Source organism: Anomaloglossus baeobatrachus, chromosome 4, assembly GCF_048569485.1.
Source record: "Anomaloglossus baeobatrachus isolate aAnoBae1 chromosome 4, aAnoBae1.hap1, whole genome shotgun sequence".
Taxonomy (NCBI): Eukaryota; Metazoa; Chordata; class Amphibia; order Anura; family Aromobatidae; genus Anomaloglossus; species Anomaloglossus baeobatrachus.
Window position 1 is genome coordinate 34,460,959 of NC_134356.1, and position 17,833 is coordinate 34,478,791.

At 49.8% G+C, this 17,833-nt stretch overlaps 1 protein-coding gene across 1 annotated transcript in view; it reads right to left on the reverse strand.

The window, feature by feature from the left end:
• The window catches only part of EFCAB6 (EF-hand calcium binding domain 6), a 182,817-nt gene that overhangs the window by 101,333 nt on the left and 63,651 nt on the right, over positions 1–17,833 (reverse strand). Inside the window, exon 10 of the mRNA XM_075343359.1 lies at positions 7,254–7,364. Coding sequence (XP_075199474.1) covers positions 7,254–7,364 — 111 coding nt within the window. The remainder of the gene's footprint in view (positions 1–7,253; positions 7,365–17,833) is intronic.

Consider the following 17,833-nt stretch of genomic DNA (forward strand, 5'->3'; position numbering starts at 1 on the left):
AAGGAGAGAGGCTGAGGCTGGGAGGAGAGAGGCTGATGCTGGGGAAGGCTGATGCTGAGGGAGGCTGGGAGGGGAAAGCTGATGCTGGGGAAGGCTGGGAGGACGGAGGCTGGGAGGAGAGAGGCTGATCCTGGGGAAGGCTGGGAGAGGGAGGCTGATGCTGGGGGAGGCTGGAAGGAGAGAGGCTGATGCTGGGGGAGGCTGGAAGAAGAGAGGCTGATGCTGGGGGAGGCTGGGAGGAGAGAGGCTGATGCTGGGGAAGGCTGGTAGGAGAGAGGCTGATGCTGGGGACAGAGAGGAGAGGCTGATGCTGGGAAGAGAGAGGCTGATGCTGGGATGAGAGAGGCTGATGCTGGGAGGAGAGAGGCTGATGCTGGGGGAGGCTGGAAGGAGAGGGGCTGATGCTGGTGGAGGCTGGAAGGAGAGAGGCTGAGGCTGGGAGGAGAGAGGCTGATGCTGGGGAAGGCTGATGCTGAGGGAGGCTGGGAGGGGAAAGCTGATGCTGGGGAAGGCTGGGAGGACGGAGGCTGGGAGGAGAGAGGCTGATCCTGGGGAAGGCTGGGAGAGGGAGGCTGATGCTGGAGGAGGCTGGAAGGAGAGAGGCTGATGCTGGCGGAGGCTGATGCTGGGGGAGGCTGGAAGGAGAGAGGCTGATGCTGGTGGAGGCTGATGCTTGGGGAGGCTGGGAGAGGGAGGCTGATGCTGAGGGAGGCTGGGAGAGGTAGGCTGAGAGAAGAGAGGCTGATGCTGGGGGAGGCTGGGAGAGGGAGGCTGATGCTGGGGGAGGGTGGGAGGAGGGAGGCTGGGAGGAGAAAGGCTGATGCTGGGGAAGGCTGGGAGGAGAGAGGCTGATGCTGGGGACAGAGAGGAGAGGCTGATGCTAGGATGAGAGAGGCTGATGCTGGGAGGAGAGAGGCTGATGCTGGGAGGAGAGAGGCTGATGCTGGGAGGAGAGAGGCTGATGCTGGGGGCAGAGAGGCTGATGCTGGTGCAGCATGGGGGATGGAGCACGATGGGGGGGTGTGCAGCATCGGGGATGGAGCATGATGGGGGGGTGCGCAGCATCGGGGATGGAGCACGATGGGGAGTGCGGAGTATGGCGGATGGAGCACGTTTGGGAGTGCGCAGCATAGCGGATGGAACACGTTTGGGAGTGCGCAGCATGGCGGATGGAGCACGTTTGGGAGTGCGCAGCATGGGAGATGGAGCACGATGGGGGGTGCGCAGCATAGGGGATGGAGCACGATGGGGAGTGCGCTGCATGGGGGATGGAGCACGATGGGGAGTGCGCTGCATGGGGGATGGAGCACGATGGGGAGTGCGCTGCATGGGGGATGGAGCACGATGGGGAGTGCGCTGCATGGGGGATGGAGCACGTTTTGGAGTGCGCACCTCCCCCCAACACACACACACACACACGCGCGGCGCACTGCACAACACACCACACACCACACACACACACACACTGGGAACCACAAACAACTGCCCTACACAGACACCCACACACACAGACAACGCTGCACACACACAACACCCAACACACAAACACCGCGGCACACACAAATATACGCACATACCGCACAACACACACATTGCACAAAACATGCCTCCCCCCAAAACACACCACACACACACAAACCGCGCAACACACACACAACGCTACAGACACACAGCGCTCCACAAACAACACAACACACGCAACACACATACAACACCGCTCTCACCCCCCGTCACACCCAGACAACACCCAGAACATGTACAGCGCCCTACACAAAGACTTGGTAACTACACACAACAACATCTATATATATAACAAAAATCATACATGAACTACACAATACGTAAATTCTAGAATACCCGATGCGTAGAATCGGGCCACCTTCTAGTATGTATATATATATATATATATATATATATATATATATATATATATATATATATATATATATATATATATATATATATATATATATATATATATATATATATATATATATATATATATATATATATATATATATATATATATATATATATATATATATACACACACATACAGTGCTGGCCAAAACTATTGGCACCCTTAGCCTAATACTTGGTTGCACAACCTTTAGCCAAAATAACTGAACAACCGCTTCCGGTAACCATCAATGAGTTTCTTACAATGCTCTGCAGGAATTTTAGACCATTCTTCTTTGGCAAACTGCTCCAGGTCCCTGAGATGTGAAGGGGGCCTTCTCCAAACTGCCATTGTGAGATCTCTCCACAGGTTTTCTATGGGGATCAGGTCTGGACTCATTGCTGGCCACTTTAGGAGTCTCCAGTGCTTTCTCTCAAATAATTTTCTAGTGCTTTTTGAAGAGTGTTTTGGGTCATTGTCCTGCTGGAAGACCCATGACCTCTGAGGGAGACCCAGCTTTCTCACACTGGGCCCTACATTATGCTGCAAAATCTGTTGGTAGTCTTCAGACTTCATAATGCCATGCACACAGTCAAGCAGTCCAGTGCCAGAGGCAGCAAAGCAACCCCAAAACATCAGGGAATCTCCGCCATGTTTGACTGTAGGGACAGTGTTCTTTTCTTTGAATGCCTCTTTTTTTTCCTGCAAACTATGTTGATGGCTTTTCCCAAAAAGCTCTACTTTTGTCTCATCTGACCAGAGAACATTCTTCCAAAACGTTTTAGGCTTTCTCAGGTAAGTTTTGGCAAACTCCAGCCTGGCTTTTTTTATGTCTCGGGGTAAGAAGTGGGGTCTTCCTGGGTATCCTACCATACAGTCCCTTTTCATTCAGACGCCGACGGATAGTACGGGTTGACACTGTTGTACCCTCGGACTGCAGGGCAGCTTGAACTTGTTTGGATGTTAGCTGAGGTTCTTTACCCACCATCTGCACAATCTCGCGTTGAAATCTCTCGTCAATTTTTCTTTTCCTTCCACATCTAGGGAGGTTAGCCACAGTGCCATGGGCTTTACACTTCTTCACACTGCACACCGTAGACACAGGAACTTTCAGGTCTTTGGAGATGGACTTGTAGCCTTGAGATTGCTCATGCTTCCTCACAATTTGGAGTCTCAAGTCCTCAGACAGTTCTTTGGTCTTCTTTCTTTTCTCCATGCTCAATGTGGTGCACACAAGGACACAGGACAGAGGTTGAGGCAACTTTAATCCATGTCACCTGCTGCAAGTGTGATTTAGTTATTGCCAACACCTGTTAGGTGCCACAGGTAAGTTACAGGGGCTGTTATTACACAAATTAGGGAAGCATCACATGATTTTTCAAACAGTGCAAATACTTTTGTGAACCCCCTTTTTATGTTTGGTGTGGAATTATATCCAATTTGGCTTTATGACATTTTTTTTTTTATTGAAGACAAATTAAATGAAGATAATACCAAAGAATTTGTGATTGCAATCATTTTCAGGAAGAAACTGAGTATTATCCGACAGAATTGCAGGGGTGCCAATACTTTTGGCCAGCACTGTATATTATATATATATTATATATATATATATATATATATATATACATACATATATACATACATATACATATATATACATATACATATACACTAGAAGGTGGCCCGATTCTACGCATCGGGTATTCTAGAATTTACGTATTGTGTAATTAATGTATGATTTTTGTTATATATATATATATATATATATATATATATATATATATATAGATGTTGTTGTCTGTAGTTACCAAGTGTTTGTGTAGAAGCTGTACATGTTCTGGGTGTTGTCTGGGTGTGGCGGGGGGTGAGAGCGGTGTTGTGTGTGTGTTGCGTGTGTTGCGTTGTTTGTGGAGCGCTGTGTGTCTGTAGCGTTGTGTGTGTATGTGTTGCGCGGTTTGTGTGGGTGTGGTGTGTTTTGGGGGGTGGTATGTTTTGTGCAATGTGTGTGTTGCATGATATGTGCGTATATTTATGTATGCCACGGTGTTTGTGTGTTGGGTGTTGTGTGTGTGCAGCGTTGTCTGTGTGTGTGGGTGACTGTGTAGGGCGGTGTTTGTGGTTCCCAGTGTGTGTGTGGTGTGTTGTGTGTGTTGGGGGAGGTGTGCACCTCCCATCGTGCTCCATCCGCCATGCTGCGCACCCCCCATCGTGCTCCATCCGCCATGCTGCGCACTCCCAAACGTGCTCCATCCGCCATGCTGCGCACTCCCAAACGTGCTCCATCCGCCATGCTGCGCACTCCCAAACGTGCTCCATCCGCCATGCTGCGCACTCCCAAACGTGCTCCATCCGCCATGCTGCGCACTCCCAAACGTGCTCCATCCGCCATGCTGCGCACTCCCAAACGTGCTCCATCCGCCATGCTGCGCACTCCCAAACGTGGTCCATCCGCCATGCTGCGCACTCCCAAACGTGGTCCATCCGCCATGCTGCGCACTCCCAAACGTGCTCCATCCCCCATGCTGCGCACTCCTCATCGTGCTCCATCCCCCATGCTGCGCACCCCCCATCGTGCACCATCCCCCATGCTGCACCAGCATCAGCCTCTCTGCCCCCAGCATCAGCCTCTCTCCTCCCAGCATCAGCCTCTCTCCTCCCAGCATCAGCCTCTCTCCTCCCAGCATCAGCCTCTCTGTCCCCAGCATCAGCCTCTCTCCTCCCAGCCTCAGCCTCCCCCAGCATCAGCCTCCCTCTCCCAGCCTTCCCCAGGATCAGCCTCTCTCCTCCCAGCCTCCGTCCTCCCAGCCTTCCCCAGCATCAGCTTTCCCCTCCCAGCCTCCCTCAGCATCAGCCTTCCCCAGCATCAGCCTCTCTCCTCCCAGCCTCAGCCTCTCTCCTTCCAGCCTCCCCCAGCATCAGCCTCTCTCCTTCCAGCCTCCCTCAGCATCAGCCTCCCCTTCCCAGCCTTCCCCAGGATCAGCCTCTCTCCTCCCAGCCTCCTTCCTCCCAGCCTCCCCCTCCCAGCCTCCCTCAGCATCAGCCTTCCCCTCCCAGTCTCCCCCAGCATCAGCCTCCCCAAGCATCAGCCTCCACCAGCATCAGCCTCTCTCCTTCCAGCCTCCCCCAGCATCAGCCTCCCCAAGCATCAGCCTCCCTCGTCCCAGCCTCCCCCAGCATCAGCCTCCCCCAGCATCAGCCTCCCCCTCCCAGCCTCTCTCCTCCCAGCATCAGACTCTCTCATCCCAGCATCAGCCTCTCTCATCCCAGCATCAGCCTCTCCTCTCTGTCCCCAGCATCAGCCTCTCTCCTCCCAGCCTTCCCCAGCATCAGCCTCTCTCCTCCCAGCCTCCCCCAGCATCAGCCTCTCTTCTTCCAGCCTCCCCCAGCATCAGCCTCTCTCCTTCCAGCCTCCCCCAGCATCAGCCTCCCTCTCCCAGCCTTCCCCAGGATCAGCCTCTCTCCTCCCAGCCTCCGTCCTCCCAGCCTTCCCCAGCATCAGCTTTCCCCTCCCAGCCTCCCTCAGCATCAGCCTTCCCCAGCATCAGCCTCTCTCCTCCCAGCCTCAGCCTCTCTCCTTCCAGCCTCCCCCAGCATCAGCCTCTCTCCTTCCAGCCTCCCTCAGCATCAGCCTCCCCTTCCCAGCCTTCCCCAGGATCAGCCTCTCTCCTCCCAGCCTCCTTCCTCCCAGCCTCCCCCTCCCAGCCTCCTTCAGCATCAGCCTTCCCCTCCCAGTCTCCCCCAGCATCAGCCTCCCCCTCCCAGCCTTCCCCAAGATCAGCCTCTCTGCTCCCAGCCTCCTCCAGCACGCCGTGCTCCTCTGCCGACACTCACACACCCGATCGCATACACTCACACACACCCGATCGCATACACTCACACACACCCGATCGCATACACTCACACACACCCGATCGCATACACTCACACACACAGACGATATCGCACATACGCGCTCACATTCACAACATCCGGAGATACTACATGCTTCTGGCCATGTGATCCTCCGTCAGGTCCTGGAAGGTCACAACAGCACAGTATCGAGGCCGAGAAGCAAGCGATATCGCCGGATGCTGTGAGTGTGTGGATGCGATGTGATGTGTGTGTGAGGTGTGTGTGAGGTGTGTGTGAGAGTGAGTGTGATCTGATGTGTGTGTATGTGTGTGTGTGTGCGTGTGGATCTTCCGCCGCTGCAGGACCTTGATGCGCTTGTAACCATGCTAGCATGGTTACCAACGTATCCACACCACTCCCGTGCGAGCGAGGGACGGGGGGGTTGTACAGTACTCACCTCCGTGACAGCCGTGTCAGTTCGGGGAATGCGCGGGGGGAGGGGGGCGGGGCCAGAGCTAGCGTGCATTGCGTGAGGGGGGCGGGGCGTGGCCGAATTGCCAATGCCTGCAGGGTGCCGGGGCGAGAGGCCAATCTGTGGGGGGGCGGAGCCTGGGCGAGCGGCTGGCCAATCCGTGTGGGGGCGCAGCCTGGGTGAGCGGCCAATCTGTGTGGGGGGCGGGGCCATGGCGAGCCCAGCGGCCAATCAGCTTTGTGTCACCGTAAGGACACAATTTTGGAGCATGACAGACAGACAGATAGAATAAGGCAATTATATATATAGATAGATATATATATATATATATATATATATATATATATACATACATATACATACATACATACATACATATACATACACATATATACACACACACACACACTGCTCAAAAAAATAATGGGAACCCCACAATTCAAAATCCTTGTTTTAAGTGTTCCCTCTATTTTTTTGAGCAGTGTATATACTGTATATATGCTTCTTGAAAGAAGGGGGGAAATTAAAAACAACCCCCCCCCCCAAAAAAAAACAGAGAACAAAAAAATTGGCACATTAGGGAGGGTTAATCGAATGTGCTTGTGGGCTTGGATAGCGGTCATCCCTGTCCCATAGACATGCACACCTCTGCCAACCATGCAAGTGGTTTCAATGGGGGCAGAAGAGTAGGCCGATGTCAGTAGCTTATCTTCTGCAGGAACCAAGCATTGGGCATGTTAAAATCCAACTTAGAACTTGTTGCGGTAAATGCCGAGGCGTCCAGGATGACCACTGCAAAATTGAAGACATCCCCAACCCAACTGTCATGGAGGACAAGGGGCAGTGCAAATCATTTTTCCCATCTCTATATAAAAGAATTGAGTTCTTCTTATGTTTCAGTAGCCATTATAGGCAGCAATGGGGCATCTATATTGTCACAGTCACCCATGCTCCCCATAAGTGTAGCGTTCCTGCTCACTGCGTGATCTGTTGCCACGCGTTTCACACTAGGACTGCATAGAATAGAGGGGGGAGAGGATTCACCACCTGTGATTAGCCTTCATTGGCAGGGTTTGTCCGTTTTCAACACAGCCGGGTCTTCGGAACATTTGCAGAAAATCTTCCCAACAAATTTGGTCCGTGGTTCTGAATCTAAACCTAGAATTAAAAAAAACAAGAATAAAATGTTCATGTGTGAAACTCTTATACACCAGACACAGCGCTTTTCCATTTCTAGGCGGCTCAGGGGTGGTCCTCGGGGGCAGGGCTTAAATGTCCCAAATTTATGTTTTGATCCAGGTCTGTATCGGCCGCTGTGGTTTGATTATTTCACCCAGCTCTGTCCTGGTCTTTTCAGGGGTTAACTCCTTCCTGCTTCGCTTTGGTTTCCAGGACACTATATCCTGGTGCTGCACCTCCGGTTCAGTGCCAGTGATAGTTTAGGCTCTGCAGTGTGTGTTACTGGCTCTGGTGCGTTACCTGATCTGTCTTGCCTCCCAGCTACCTTGTTCTGACTCAAACTCTCCTCCATTCGTCCGTCTGTCCCAGTCCCTGACTACCCGCTCCTATCTACTGTGTACCTTTCCCTGTCTATCTTTTCCTTTGTCCTCCTCCCTTGTTTGTACTTGAACTTCCCGGCATCTGACCTGTATCCTCGTTCCTCACTTTGGCTCATTCTCTCCCCTCTGCTGCATGCGCGACTTTCCCGGTTTCCGACCCTCGGCTATCACCTGACCACGATTTGATTATCCCTGTGCTATTGACGAGACTTCCTGCTGCTGACCTGTTTTACTGACTACTTTACTGCCCTCTGGTGGTTTGCCTGCTAACTGCACTCTGAAATTACATTGCTTGTAGCTTCAGCGTCTCCCTAAGTACAGTGTGACAATTTGGCCATTAAAATATTAATATATTCAGGCTTTTATTTTTTTCCTTCATACAGTCAGTTTTAGTTGCAATGGATTCTAGGAGGAGGTTTTGTTTTTTTTTGATCATTTACAAAAACAAAATTCCGAAATATTACAAAATATGGCGCAGAAACATTCTCATAATACAATTGTCCGCTTTTGTCTTTTGGAATCTCATTATCTGATATTTTTTTTGGAATTTTCCCGCTCTCATTTCACATTGTACCCGCTGTATTATGATCTATTGTGTTCCTTTTTTTCGATAATTTGGAGGAGACACAAGAAAGGCGACGATTTATAGCGGCAGCCATTGTCCACCTATCGGATTAATATATGAGAGCGTTGTATTTCGGTAGGAAAATAACATTCTGTAAATTTGCTTGAAAACGGAGAATGTTTCGTGATCTTTTGTGGGGACTGATAATGTAAAATGTAGGGAGAACAAGTTTTAACAGGCAGATTGGTAATTAGTATTGGTGCTGATCATCGGTGCCCAGAACATTTGCTGCGCCGCGCTTATTCATGCGGATTCATTTGCAGTTTAGCGGCCATATTTACTGGTAGTGGCCACATTGTACTCGCTCCTGCTCCCGGATGTATCTGGTGGCCACAGATCTGACCAGAGTTGACCATGAAAACACGTCTACAACATGCTCCCCTTAACCAGTTGTCACGCTTTTACACGTGGCGGGCGCATTCAGACCGGGGACACCGGGGACACAATAGAAACAGTGGGCCCTAGCTCAAGTGAGAGGGGTAGATGAAACACGTCCTATCCTTACCTGCAGCTGTCCCTACTCTCCTAGCCAAACCCTATACAGTCTCCTCAACTGTCACCGAACAGGAACCTGAAATCCTGTAAAAAACCCTGTGGTTGCCCTGGCTAGTGCGTTGGCAGGTGGGAGACACTAGCCCCACCGCTGCATTAACACTACTCAAGGAAAGGTAAGACAGCAACAAAAAGATAAAAAGTACGGCTTCTGGAACACTTCTTCACAGGACCTTCCACCAAGGCGGCCAGAATACAAATAGATTTGTATAATCAGCAAAGATTGCTGGGAAACACTCCTTAACAGGACCTTCCACCAAGGCGGCCAGAATACAAATGGATTTGTATAATCAAAGATTGCTGGGAAACCTGGCTACTTAAAACACAAAATGGCATGGCTACAGAGCAGCTGCAACTGACATGCACTGCTGGAAAAGCTGCCAGCAGCAAAACTGACATTAACCGTTTCAGTGCCAAGAGAAATGAAACAACTTTTAAAAATGTAGAGAGCCAGAAGGAGATGAGAGGCTTCAGTCCTAAAGCTGTCACTAGTCTCCAAAAACAAGGAGACGACTGTGACACCACTGCATCAATTCTCACCAGACCCACAAGTTGGAAAAATATCACTTTTTTAATTTCTCCATCATGTTAAAAAAAAAAAAATAATGAATATTTCAACCACAATCAAGTGTCAGAGTAGCGTTCCAAGGAAAGGTTATAGTCCCACCATTTCTCATGGCCTCTATTTTTCCTGCCACCTGTGGCTTAAAGGGAACCTGTCACCAGATTTGGGGCCTATAAGCTGCGGCTACCACCAGTGAGATCTTATATACTGCGTTCTAACATCCTGTATATAAGAGCCTAGGCCGCTGTGTAGAACGTAAAAATCACTTTAAAATACTTACTTAAACGGTCGGTTCGGTGAAGACTGGTCGGATGGGTGACTCCATTCTCCGGGTGCGGCGCCTCCTCTTTCGGCCATCTTTGTCCTCCTTCTTCTGAAGCCTGGGTGCATGACGCGTCCTATGTCATCCACACTAGCCGCCACTGAGCAGGGCAGATCAAGGTATTGTAGTGCTCCTGCGCAGGACCTCAATGCCGGCTATTGTGGATGACGTAGGACGCGTCATGCACCCTGGCTTCAGAAGAAGGGAGACAAAGATGGCCGAAAGAGGAGGCACCGATACCGGAGAACGGAGACACCCATTCGACCAGTCTGCACCGCACCGACCGTATAGAATCATTTTTATGTTCTACACAGCGGCCTGGGCTCTTATATACAGGAAGTGAGAATGCTGCATATAAGAGCCTGGTGGTGATGGCCGCAGCTTATAGTCACCAAATCTGGTGACAGGTTCCCTTTAAAAGGACTCTGTCAGCAGATTTTTGCTACCTTATCTTAGAAAACCATGATGTAGGGGCGAAGACCCTGATTACAGCAATGTATCACTTAGTTTACTGGGTGCAGCAGTAGTGATAGAATTACAGTTGGTTTGTTTTTTTTGGCTCGGAATTCTGAGCTGTGTATAACTCCGCCCACACTCTTGATTGGCAGCTTCCTGTGCACAATGTATCAGTGGTGATGGGCGGGGTTACACAGAGCAGCAGGACTAGGAGGCACGAGACACCTAGTCCTGTACTGATAACATCCTCCTGATAAAACAATGAGTTTAATGAAACCTCAATGTGATCAGGGTCTCAACCCCTACATCCTTTTAGATTACATAGAAAAGACCTGCTGGCTTTGACTATCCTCTTTTATGCTAGGGGATTTGGGAACTGGTGTGTCCTTTTGGCATTACCCAGGCCTGCACTTCTGGTGTTCGTGGGTACAACAGGTCGAAAATACGTACAGGGCATGGCCTATTTAGGAAAACCTATTTTTTAACCGCATCCATATTCAGGTCCTTGCATGACTTATTGACTCTGTTCCAGGACTGCGCTCGTCACTTATTGGATTTCTTCCTCAGTTCCTACAACTCCTGGTATCAACGTCATCACCCGGTTTGTTTTGTCCTGACTGCCGTTTGGTTGATGATCCTGGCTTTGTGACAAGTTCTTCTCGACAATGCCATTCTTCGGTAATATCACTCTTGGCAGTATAGGGACCTAAAAGCCTTTTTTGGAACGGGACAGCCCCAAACTTGATAAAATTGTGTCCATAAAACATCAAGACCGAACCAGAAAATTCAATAATGTTGGCAGCTACTAATCTGGAGACCTGATGTAAGAAAAGAGATTGCCCTTATTAACCAAATTTGCCCTAACAGGCAACAATTTTGCTATTGGATGCACCTCTCTTCCTTAGCTTTACATGCAGCCTCTTGACATTGGGGATTATTGATAGTTTTGATAGAATTTTAACCACCATAGCTAATTTGGTGACCTCCTCTCGAACACATTAGTTGGATGTCTTGCTTTGCCCTTCAGTCTTTCAAAAGGGTGGTCTCAGATGTTTGTGGGTCGCAGCAATATTGTAAAATATTGTCCCTAAATTCTAAAGTTTGGACTTTTTTAAAGGACATAAAGGAAGAAGCAGACGTGGCCAAAAGCATTAATGAAGGGTCACTTTCACAGGTGGGCTAGGCTAGCTGGGAAGACTTGAACTGGCCCTGAGACTGGGATCCCTATGCTGACCCTCAACCCAGAGGTACACTTTAGGGTAGTGAGGTCTGGGCTTTCAATGTATTCCTGCTTCCTATTTACACCGTGACCTAAGCCCTGCATCCCGCCACCAGGACTCACCAAAATAACCTCCCTCCCATAAAAACAGACAGGGGGAAGAACTAAAACTCGTTCACTCTGCAAACAACCACAAAGGGAAGACAAAAAAAGTACAGAAGGAAATAAATCTAAGGGAGGAAGTAAAGCACACAAGGGACACTTCCACACCACACAAGCAACAGATCCCAGGTCACCAAAAAGGGGATTGCCAAGGGCACCGGATATTCGCAAGAGCACGAGTAGATGCTATCTTTGGCGATCTAACAAACTCCCCAGCCTTAAATAGGGATGGACCAGCTGTGGATGATAATCAGCAACCTGACCCTCAGAGAAGGATTAACTCCTACACGTCTGGGAGCAGTGGGCACAACTCAGCCGACGCCCGGGAGCACTGAGCATTTAAGTGAAACCAGATTGCCTGGCAGACTCTGCAATGTGAACGTGCTCAACGCCTTTGCGGTAATACGTAGGTGTGGATCCGGACAGCGTATGACAGTTACACAGTCAAATAGTGTAACTGTCATACGCTGTCCGGATCCACACCTACGTATTACCGCAACGGCGTTAAGCACGTTCACATTGCAGAGTCTGCCAGGCAATCTAGTTTCACTTAAATGCTCAGCGCTGCTGGGCGTCGGCTGAGTTGTGTGGCCATGTTTTGGGACCACGACCTAAAGTCGTAGCTATAATATGTTAACGTTGGGGCCCATCAGCCTGTAATTCAGTAATATTGTCCCTAAAAGTACAATTCCACGGTGCGCCCATCGCATTCAGCTGAAAAAGTCATACTCACCTACACAAGCGAATGAGTGAACAAGTAATGCTGGGCTACTTTCGGATGGATAAAGGAGCGACTTTCACACTATGAGATATATCTTAGGCATCTTTAAAATTTACTGACACCTTTAATAATGAATCTGCTCCATTGTGTCTAATTTTGTATTGTGCCGCTCAACAAAACAAAAGGAATGACCAAATAATTCGAAAAAGTCTGATAATCATCATATTAATTATAATAAAAGATAGAAATGCTCATCTAAATCCAGGTATTAGTGCAGCAGGCGGCAAGCTCTTTTAATTACTTTTCTTAATAACCTGCAAATTAACTAATTTGAGCCTACGTTCTGTTTATTAGAGACTGAATGCTGTAGGCTGGACGCTGGGATAGATATGTTAACCCCTTATAGGGAACAGTCAGTATTTTTTTTTTTACTAACAAAACTAGTGGACGGTGGGTTAGAAACCCCTTAAAGGGAACCTGTCAATATTTTTTTACTAACAAAACTAGTGGTATGACTGTATAGATCTTATTAACACAATAAAAACGATACCTGTGTTGTAGTAATCGGATGTCCCAGCGTTGAGATATTGAGCTTTAATGTCATATGCAAATTAGACTGGACACGCCTCCACGGCACTTCCACACTCATTTGTATGTAGCCTCAAAGCCCGATTTCTCAGTGCTGGCACATCCGATTACTACAAGACAGGCATCGTTTTTATTGTTGTACTAGGATCTATACAGACATGACACTTATTCGGACATTAAACTCATCCTGGCTTAGTCCCTTTAAGGATACTGAAATTTAGTCCCAATTATTGATGCAATTTATTTATATTTGGATACACAGGAGGCTGTGGAGATTGCTAGCAAAAACATGCCCACACATCTGCAACGAGGACAAAGCAGTGTAGGGTTAATAGACTATATAAACGCGCTAAACACACTACACTCATACGGTAAAGGCTTTATTTTCCTGACTCTGGAATGACTGAAAATTCTGCATAACTCCTCTCATTATAAATGTACCGCTCATCTCAGAAACGCTGTTCCTATTTTTGGAGGCATTGTGCTCTTCTAGGAGTAAATCATCGCAGGTAAGGGAAATTGGAACACCTTCATTTGCCTTCCTTTTGAACACTGTAATCTATTAGTGTATGAAAAAGCGGCTAAATAATGCGATTCTGCGGAAGCGATGGTCTGTTTTCAAGTAAAGTAATAGCTTATTATATTTTTTCTGTGCCGCTATTCACGGGAGGTAATTATTTAAAGGGTTTGCACCCAGTTGGTAAGTTATGAGAGGTCACAACTTACTGATTCCGAAAACAGGGTAGACCGCCAATAAGGTACGGTCAAACCGTTTAAAGGGGTGCTCCTGTTACAATGCACTTGTTTAGTGTAGGGTCAGAAGTTGTGATTTTCTCTTTTGGTGTCCTATGATACCTTGTTTAATATTAGGCTTAGTGGCTTGCGTCTAGTCCCCAGTGCACCAGTCGTCTCCTCCTCCCATACGGTGAGTCTCTTGTGCGCACATGGCTGCCAACATTCTCCTCTAGTGCTGTCTCTTGGGAGCCTTTATCTTGACTCCTGGCCCGCTAGTCAGGGATTCTCAACTCCAGTCCTCAGGACCCACCAACAGATCATGTTTTCAGGTTTCCCCTCAATATTAGACAGGGAATAATTCCACAACCTGTGCAACATTAAGGAAATCCTGAAAACCTGATTGAGGAAAACCTGAAAACATGATCTGTTGGTGGGTCTTGAGGACTGGAGTCGAGAAACACTGCGCTAGATGGACAGTAGGCAACAGAATCCATCACCAACCAATGTCCAGCCCAGGCCCAGGACACTTAGTAGACCCCTCGCCAATGTTCCTCGCTTACGCAGTAGGGTTCTTTAGTTCCCGTCTGGCTAAGGTACTCTTCAGTGTAGTCTTCCCGTTACCATTCCACTCCTTGATCCTTGTCTTCCGCCTGCCCTGACCCCCCCCTCCCCGGCAGCCTTCCTTTCTGAGTACACTCTGTCTGCCCTGACCTTCTGCCTGACCACACATGGTGGATTCGTTAACTCTGAACTGTTCCACTTTCAAGATAATTCTTCTGATCTGAGAGAGTTAATTTGAATTTTTCTCCCATTGAGCATTGCCTCTAAAACTCCGTACTCTTCAGGTCTCAAGGAGAACCAATACTTCCCCCACTTTGCATCAAGGGTGTCATACTCAACCCACCAGACTTTACTGTAGACTGATGAAGGGCAAACATACCGCTTGGCTTGGCATTTATCCTCGATCATTATGCAAAGCTAATTAAAGGGTCAGGCATTGACTCACAGGGTAGCTGCTGCTCCTAGGTGGTACATATTTTTCTCCCATAGGGCATTGCCTTTAAAGCTAGCCATACAAATTGGTTGGCCGTCAGTTGAACGATGCTTTGGCAGGTTATTAGACTGGCAGTTCTCTCACCCATACATAGGAGTGTCCGCTCGGCCGCTGACGGACATCTCTTCTGGTGGCGTATCTCCGGAAGAACAATGCATTGACAGTCCTAAATTAGAGATGCTCGATTGATATCTTCCCCGACGATCAGTCCACCGGTGACCTCATAAAAATTAAAAGTTGGCTGAACCCATTGATATTGGTGGATTAGGCCAACAATAGTCTGTGTTTGGACTCCTTAGACTCTATAAACCCAGGATATCTTTTAAAGGAGAACAATTACTTCCTCCATATTATAGTGAGAGTTCGTGATGAGCGGGCACTACCATGCTCAGTACTCATAACTAGCAATGAGCGGGCACTACCATGTTCGGGTGCTCAGTACTCGTAACTAGTGATGAGCGGGCACTACCATGCTCGGGTGCTCAGTACTCGTAACTAGTGATGAGCGGGCACTACCATGCTCGGGTGCTCTGTACTGGTAACTAGTGATGAGCGGGCACTACCATGCTCGGGTGCTCAGTACTCGTAACTAGTGATGAGCGGGCACTACCATGCTCGGGTGCTCAGTACTCGTAACTAGTGATGAGCGGGCACTACCATGCTCAGGTGCTCAGTACTCGTAACTAGTGATGAGCGGGCACTACCATGCTCGGGTGCTCAGTACTCGTAACTAGTGATGAGCGGGCACTACCATGCTCGGGTGCTCAGTACTCGTAACTAGTGATAAGCGGGCACTACCATGCACGGGTGCTCAGTACTCGTAACTAGTGATGAGCGGGCATTACCATGCTCGGGTGCTCAGTACTGGTAACTAGTGATGAGCGGGCATTACCATGCTCGGGTGCTCAGTACTGGTAACTAGTGATGAGCGGGCACTACCATGCACGGTTGCTCTGTACTTGTACTCAACCATTTTTCCAGAAGACCCACATTGACTCATTATACTCTGTACACAAATCAAGCCCATCCAAGTGTCCAACTGCTTGTTGAGAGTACCGAGCACCTGAGCATGGTAGTGCCCGCTCATCCCTAGTTGCAAGTACTGAGCACCAGAGCATGGTAGTGCCCGCTCATCCCTAGTTGCAAGTACTGAGCACCCGAGCATGGTAGTGCCCGCTCATCCCTAGTTGCAAGTACTGAGCACCTGAGCATGGTAGTGCCCGCTCATCCCTAGTTGCAAGTACTGAGCACCTGAGCATGGTAGTGCCCGCTCATCCCTAGTTACGAGTACTGAGCACCCGAGCATGGTAGTGCCCGCTCATCACTAGTTATGAGTACTGAGCACCCGAGCATGGTAGTGCTCGCTCATCACCAGTTACGAGTACAGAGCACGATAGTATGGTAGGTATGGTGTGTGTATAATATATTAATATATATATATATATATATATATATATATATATATATATATATATATATATATATATATATATATATATATATATATATATATATACTAGAAGGTGGCCCGATTCTACGCATCGGGTATTCTAGAATTTACGTATTGTGTAGTTCATGTATGATTTTTATTATATATAGATGTTGTTGTGTGTAGTTACCAAGTGTTTGTGTAGGGCGCTGTACATGTTCTGGGTGTTGTCTGGGTGTGGCGGGGGGTGAGAGCGGTGTTGTTTGTGTGTTGCGTTGTTTGTGGAGCGCTGTGTGTGTGTGTTGCGCGGTTTGTGTGTGTGTTTTGGTGGGAGGTATGTTTTGTGCAATGTGTGTGTTGTGCGGTATGTGCGTATATTTGTGTGCCGCGCTGTTTGTGTGTTGGGTGTCTGTGTAGGGCGGTGTTTGTGGTTCCCAGTGTGTGTGGTGTGTTGTGCAGTGCGTGTGTGGCGGTGTGTGTGTGTTTTGGGGGGAGGTGTGCACCCCCCATTGTCCTCCATCCCCCATGCTGCGCACCCCCCATTGTCCTCCATCCCCCATGCTGCGCACCCCCCATCGTGCTCCATCCCCCATGCTGTGCACCCCCCATCGTGCTCCATCCCCCATGCTGCACACTCCCCATCGTGCTCCATCCCCCATGCTGCGCACTCCCCATCGTGCTCCATCCCCCATGCTGCGCAATCCCCATCGTGCTCCATCCCCCATGCTGCGCACCCCCCATCGTGTTCCATCCCCCATTCTGCGTACCCCAATCGTGCTCCATCCCCATGCTGCGCACTCCCCATCGTGCTCCATCCCCCATGCTGCGCACTCCCCATCGTGCTCCATCCCCCATGCTGTGCACCCCCCATCGTGCTCCATCCCCTATGCTGCTCACCCCCATCGTGCTCCATCCCCCATGCTGCGCACTCCCCATCGTGCTCCATCCCCCATGCTGCGCAACCCCCATCGTGCTCCATCCCCCATGCTGCGCACCCCCATCGTGCTTCATCCCCCATGCTGCCCACCCCCCATCGTGCTCCATCCCCCATGCTGCGCACCCCCCATCGTGCTCCATCCCCCATCGTGCTCCATCCCCCATGCTGCCCACCCCCCATCGTGCTCCATCCCCCATGCTGCGCACCCCCATCGTGCTCCATCCCCCATGCTGCGCACTCCCCATCGTGCTCCATCCCCCTATGCTGCGCACTCCCCATTGTGCTCCATCCCCCATGCTGCACACTCCCCATCGTGCTCCATCCCCCATGCTGCGCACTCCCCATCGTGCTCCATCCCCCATCGTGCTCCATCCCCCATGCTGCACACTCCCCATCGTGCTCCATCCCCCATGCTGCACACTCCCCATCGTGCTCCATCCCCCATGCTGCACACTCCCCATCGTGCTCCATCCCCCATGCTGCGCACTCCCCATCGTGCTCCATCCCCATGCTGCGCACCCCCCATCGTGCTCCATCCCCCATGCTGCACACTCCCCATCGTGCTCCATCCCCCATGCTGCGCACCCCACATCGTGCTCCATCCCCCATGCTGCACACTCCCCATCGTGCTCCATCCCCCATGCTGCGCACCCCCCCATCGTGCTACATACCCCATGCTGCGCACCCCATCGTGCTCCATCCC